Source organism: Apaloderma vittatum, unplaced genomic scaffold (genome assembly GCF_000703405.1).
Source record: "Apaloderma vittatum isolate BGI_N311 unplaced genomic scaffold, ASM70340v1 scaffold489, whole genome shotgun sequence".
NCBI lineage: Eukaryota > Metazoa > Chordata > Aves > Trogoniformes > Trogonidae > Apaloderma > Apaloderma vittatum.
This window is the reverse complement of record NW_009736736.1, coordinates 46,626-52,647: the sequence shown is the minus strand read 5'-3', so window position 1 is coordinate 52,647 and position 6,022 is coordinate 46,626. Positions and strand designations below refer to the sequence as shown.

The 6,022-nt window shown below is 49.5% G+C and overlaps 1 protein-coding gene across 1 annotated transcript in view; it reads right to left on the bottom strand.

The window, feature by feature from the left end:
• Positions 1 to 2,613: 2,613 nt before the first annotated feature.
• VWC2L (von Willebrand factor C domain containing protein 2-like) overlaps positions 2,614 to 6,022 on the bottom strand; it is a 47,502-nt gene continuing 44,093 nt past the window's right edge. The window contains exon 3 of the mRNA XM_009877082.1: positions 2,614 to 2,762. Coding sequence (XP_009875384.1) covers positions 2,614 to 2,762 — 149 coding nt within the window. The remainder of the gene's footprint in view (positions 2,763 to 6,022) is intronic.

Here is a 6,022-nt window from a genome sequence, read left to right as displayed (position 1 = left end):
GTGCGGCAGTCAGCCCCGCAGCATCCTGGTGGGAGCCGTGAGTAAAGTGCTCCTGGGTGGGAATAAGGGCACAACTGTGACTCCTTGGGAAATAATGAAGTAGCACAGCATGGAATGGAGATGGTGCTTAACTAATAATGAAGAAAATAATAATATGTGGCACGTATAGTCCTGTGCTTGTTCCAAGCACTGTACAAACATTAACTACAGTAATTAAGCTGTAATTAATTAGAGTAACTACTAATCAGTGTAAATAATGATGCATCTGGAGGTACCAAATGGGGTTTGTGAACTGAAAGCAAATTTCCATGTTCAGAAAATGGCATCAAATATAAAATGGCACCAGTAAAAGGCAAAACCAGATGGAGGTTAAACCAAGAGCCTGGGAGTTGTGTTGGTCCGTGACCACCCCTCAAAAGGGAATCCTGGTTTGGCAGGTATCTTGCGACAAAACAAATTTTACTGATTTACTGCTGAGGAACAACCTGGGTGACCCATCCCATCTGTCGGACCTTCACAGCGCTTTCCAGGCTCCGAGCCTGATTGTCCCGGCCCAGCTGCGTCGCTGCACTCACCAGCGCTGCGGAGGCAGGGCTAGAGCAAGGGGTGGGATGGGGAACTGGGAGCTTGATGGGATGATCATCAGCAGAGTAAAATAAACCACAAATATATAATTTAGGTGTTTTTTTTTTTGCTGGTTCACATATTTTATATTTAACAAAATAATTTTTTAATAATATAGTCTTTTACACATCAAATATGGTTTCTAGACCCCCCATTTTTTACAGTTTTTTTTTTCTCACTAGTTTCAGGCACACTATTGTTTGAAAATTTTGAAACCGGATAGTGGTTGACAGGCAACAGCTTACAAAGAAATGTGGTGATGACTTCCTTAATGGCACCAGTTCAACTTGCAGGAAGGCAACGCTCAGCTGATGTACAGCACTAGAGCTTGTCCTTCCCCCTGCCCTCCAGCAAAACACAAAAACCAGGAAGAAATAAACGTATAAAGGCAACGGTGTGCATAAACCAAGACCGACCGTGCTGATCCACTTTGGTGGTGGATGCTATAAGGAGGATTGGCTGCTGCTGCGGTTAAGAGCAGACACTGGACTGAAGTCTGAAGAAAATCAGCGCCATCACCCTAACGGCCATGACCACAAAGCAGCAAACCAAGCGTGAGAACAGCTCCTGTGCTCGCCTGGCAGGGCAGAGTGGGGAAATGACATCAGTGACTTTTCAATCACAGTATCGCTTGGAAGCTGCAGCCTGAGAAAGCGAGATGCCGGTGCCAAAAAGCCCGACAGTGACCCTTGGCTGCTGGCAGCAACTGCGGGGACTTCTCCCTTCTAGAGACCCTTCATCAAGAGCACATTCCTATTGATGCAGCCAGCCTGTTCCCCAGCCCGTGGGCCTCCCAGCTTGCCTTACCCAGAGTGGTACGGATGCTCCCGGGGCTGGGGGAGCTCCCTCACGCTGCAGCAAAGCATCTTACGTGACAGCTGAGACGGTTTAGTGCTGGCGCAGCAATGGGATGTTTCTGGGAACCTCCCCAGCGATGATGGGCAGAGCAGAGGGATCAGATGATATCTTAATTTTGATGTGCTGTCACTGAAGTCAGGGAAGTGATGCCCTTGGCTCCAGTGGGAGCAGCCTCGGCGCTGACAGAACAAGGCAAGGCAGTCGAAGAGCCACGGGAGCCACAGCACAAAGTGGGACCCTCCTCCTTCTGCTCCGCCACCCATGCCCCAGACAGGCATCGCACCAAGACAACCCTGGCAAGATGCGGGTTTCTTGGTGCCTTTCCAACACCTTCTGGCTCAGCAGCCCTGCCTGCCCGTGCAGCCAGGGCTGGCTCGTACTCCCATCAAGGTCACAGCGACTGCGTAGGTGTCTTCGACTTTATTGTCCCCACTCAGTGGAGAAAGTGTAACACAGATACAGCTTGTGTCTTGGGTGTCCGGGCATATACCTGTGCATCCACCTCAGTCCTTCTGCAGGTTACATTCTGGTTGGGTGGGATTTTTTAACCCCTTCCTCCCCTTTGATTTCTACCTCCCTCCTGTCATTAGCCACCCTCCCCTTATAGATATGATAAAAATGATCCGCCACTCCACTCATAGCTGTATTGCCCCGACGATCCCAGCTTAGGAAGAGGCTTAAAAAAAAAAAAAGACAATAGCAAAAACCCCGAAATAAATTAAAGTGGAAAAACCCTACGATCCGTATTGTAGAAAGTGAGAGCGGTGAACTGATCGGCATCTCGGAGACGTCACCAGTCCAAGAACTCAAGTGGGTCGTTTTTCTTTTTTTCCTCCGCAAATCTGACCACCGCATCCCTATCAAGCACTGATAATTACAAAAGCAGAGTAGATACCTAGATACCGGATACATAGTGTGTAAAGCGAGAGAAGAGCAGGAGTGGGGTGGAGAGGGAGACCCTTCCCCAGGAGTAAAAATCTCTGCTTGCGTAAAACCCTCGCAGGTTTTGCTGGTGACCCTGTTGCAGCTGACAGGAGGTCGGATACATGTGCAGCATCGAAGCCATTCTTCCATCGTCATCATCGTCGTCATGAGCAGGTCGTTTGGCCAGCGTGGGAGGGGGTTTTGTCGCTACAGAGCCTGCTTGCCCTGGCACTCGCGCTTGGAGCACTGCGCCGGCTTCCACCAGTCCCCGTTGTGGCAGTGGCAGATGTTGCAGTCGTCCACCTTCACTTCGATGCCCGCGGGGATTATCGTGGTTCCTGCAAAGCAGTTCGGACCTGCGAAAACACACGTGAGTAACAGAAATAAATACTTTTGTTTGTTTGTTTGTTTCTTGGTTTTTAAACTGGGCATGGCAGCTCTGCTATAAGCGGAGGACAGCATCATGACACAGCCCAGCCTTCACTGCTCTAGCCCGGTGACCCTGTGCTGAGCTGCAGGAACCAGAGCCAATTCATTCCCCGGGACCAGACGGGCCATGCCCAAACTCCCCTTAACCCCAGGGGCCCCCCACCAGTTTTTAACCACGAATAATTTATAGCATCAAACTAACAAAAATAATTCACCTCCCAAATAAGCTTTTTGATAAAATCTATTTTTTCTCATGGACGATTCCTTTAATCTGCTAATTATTGATAATTTCTTTGGCTTCTTTATTACACGATATCAAAGCAGAGCAACAAGTGAGCAAGCATCTTATTTTCCTCCTTCTCATAAAAACTCCATAAATACCCATTGCCCAGCTGCCCCTCTGCAAATCCTCTCCTCTTCCCCTCTCGATCCTGTATCAGTCAGTGCCAGGAATTAACATCAGAGCCAGCAGCACACGGGGAAAAAAGAAAATCTGAGGCGGTCGCATTCGTGGCATCAGGGAAGTGTGAAGAGATTTGAAAAGCGTTTTGTGGCTCGAGCACTGCTCCGAAATGTCCCCCCTTGGCTGGCCACTGGTTTTAATCTCTGCCTTCGGTGCACGAGGTGCATTCACAAGATGAGAGTGTGTACAGACATGAAATTTCAGGCATGTTGCTAGCCCTTAAAATAAGGCTCAAGCAAAACAGGGTCCCTATGTGGCTGGAAACAGGGTGAGCTCTAGCCAACCCAGGGCCAGGGTCTCACATTTTATAGTCTCAGAGAACTATCCATTTAACCTCACTGATTTATTAGTGCCCTGACTTTATCAAGATACTCCACAGGATCCTACATTTAAGCTCAACAGGCCATGAGTTAACCAGACGAGGAAATCTGGGTTGCCGCCAAGCCAAATGGTGCCTCAGTGTTACTTGAGAGACTTTAATACAGCCCTCTTCAAACACACATCAGCTCTGCAGCAACCTGAACATCCACCTTAGTGCCTGTGATTAATTGTACCAGAATTTGGGGTGAATGAGTGTACCCCTGGGCTGCTGCTTCATTCCACGGGCAGGACCTGGAGCATGTTCAGAGGAGGCCACAAGGATGATCCAGGGGCTGGAGCACCTCTGCTTTGAGGACAGGCTGTGGGCGCTGGGATTTTTCAGTCTGGAAAAGAGAAGACTTTGGGGGGACCTAATAGCTGCCTTCCAATACCTGAAGGGAACCTGCAGGAAGGCTGGGGAGGGACTTTTTACAAGAGTGTCCACTGATAGGACAAGGGGAAATGGGTTTAAGTTGAAGGAGAATAGATTTAGGTTAGTTTTTAAGAAGAAACTCTTCAGTACGAGGGCGGCAAGACTTTGGAATAAATTGCCCAGAGATGTTGTGGCTGCCCCCTCCCTGGAGGTGTCCAAGGCCAAGTTGGACAGAGCCTTGAGTAGCCTGATCTAGTTGAGAGGCGTCCCTGCCCATGACAGGGAGGTTGGGCTAGGTGATCTCTAAGGTCCCTTCCAGCCTAGGCCAGTCTATGATTCTGTGACCTGGGAAGGCAGGCTGTGGCACTGTGGAGGTCTGTGCCTCTCCATGAAAGGGGGATGATGCTTCCTCCTTTGCCTGGCTGGCACATGAATTCATCAGGATCTCAGGACCAAGCTGGGTTTTGCTCCAACCCCACTCGTCAAGTTAGAGTTCAGGCTATTGAGGAGCAGTGCCCTGGGCACGGAGGTGTTTTACGTCTGCTTTGAGCTGGACAACCTCCAAAGATCCCCTCCAACCTCAGCCATTCCACAGTTCAACAGAACTTCAAAGACAGGATTTCCCAGCCAATGACACACAGTGATATATACACTACATGACTTCTTTTCTTTATACAGTTGAAAGAGTCGTGACCTGTTCTGGTCATGAGCTGAAGATTTCTGAAGATTTCCCTCTGGAAGTGACAATCCCGGTGGGAAAGGCTGTGATCCCAACTGCAATATTCCTCTGGCAACCCACTGAAGTTGTTACTTCATCCTATGGCTTTTGGGTCGTGGTGCTGGCTGTGCTGCTGCCCGTGCTCTTCATCACTGGTTTTAATTCTATGCTTTGTCAAGCCTGGTGGGTGATGCTGGGTTACAACACCCAGCGCCATCAGGTCAGCTCATGTGCTGCTATTAAAACATCCAGGGTTCAAATGCAATGAAAATGCTGGTAATTGTAACTACGTGTATTTAAAGTTGAAGTGACTGTCCCTCTCTCATAGGATGCTCTGATTGCCTGCTGATGCTGGGGACGCCCAAGATGGGCAGCCTTCACACAACAGCCTGCTCCATGCTCCTGGAGAAAAAAAAACTCTTTTCATTAAATTTAAACAAAAAGCTTCTGCTGGAGACTAAGGTGGCAAGAAAAGGGGAATCTTGTTTTCTCTCTTGTTGCCCTGCAGCTGCTTGTTAATCATCTCATTTGAGAAGCCAATACGGCTTCAACACCCACACACATCTCGAGGAGCAGCCTTCTCTGGGTGCTGAACAACAGCAGGTTTACAGCACCATGGGTTGGTCTGTTTGACGTGGCTGAAAATGCAGGGAGGCCGACAGCAAGGGGAGCGGGCATTCTCTCACAATGGGCCAACCTTCACCACCCCGCTCAGGTTTGGGGATTCCATGCCCCCTTGCAGAGTTTTGGCTGCATCCCCAGCACTGAAATGTCACAGGGCCAGAGCATGGCTCAGCGTCACAGCCAGCTGAGGGTGAGCAAGCTGGCACTGGCTGATGGGGAGAAGCTTATTTTTCCTTGCTTATCTGTCCATCTCACGGCTGTTGTATCACAGCTGCAGCTGCCCTTTCTTCTCCTCCACCAGGCAGCCCCAGGTTCCTTCTCTCTCTTGAGGGGGGGCCATTATCATTGCACACCTCTCGTTAATGTCTCTATCCCCAAGCTGAGACGCAGAAAGCAGACACCACGACGAAGAGAGGAGATGGATGAGGGAGATGTACTACAAGCATCACCCATGCCTTTGAGGTCCCTGGTGATCATTCATTTTGGGGACAGCAGCACAGCAGCAACGTCCTCTGCCCCAGCCAAGGACACGGCGTTGCTCTGCAAAATAGTAATTAAACACTAATAATCAGCCCCTTTGATCTCTGACATCTATCGATCCAGGAAGGACCTGGCAAGCGTCTCTGTGACTAACGGAAAATCCTTGGGA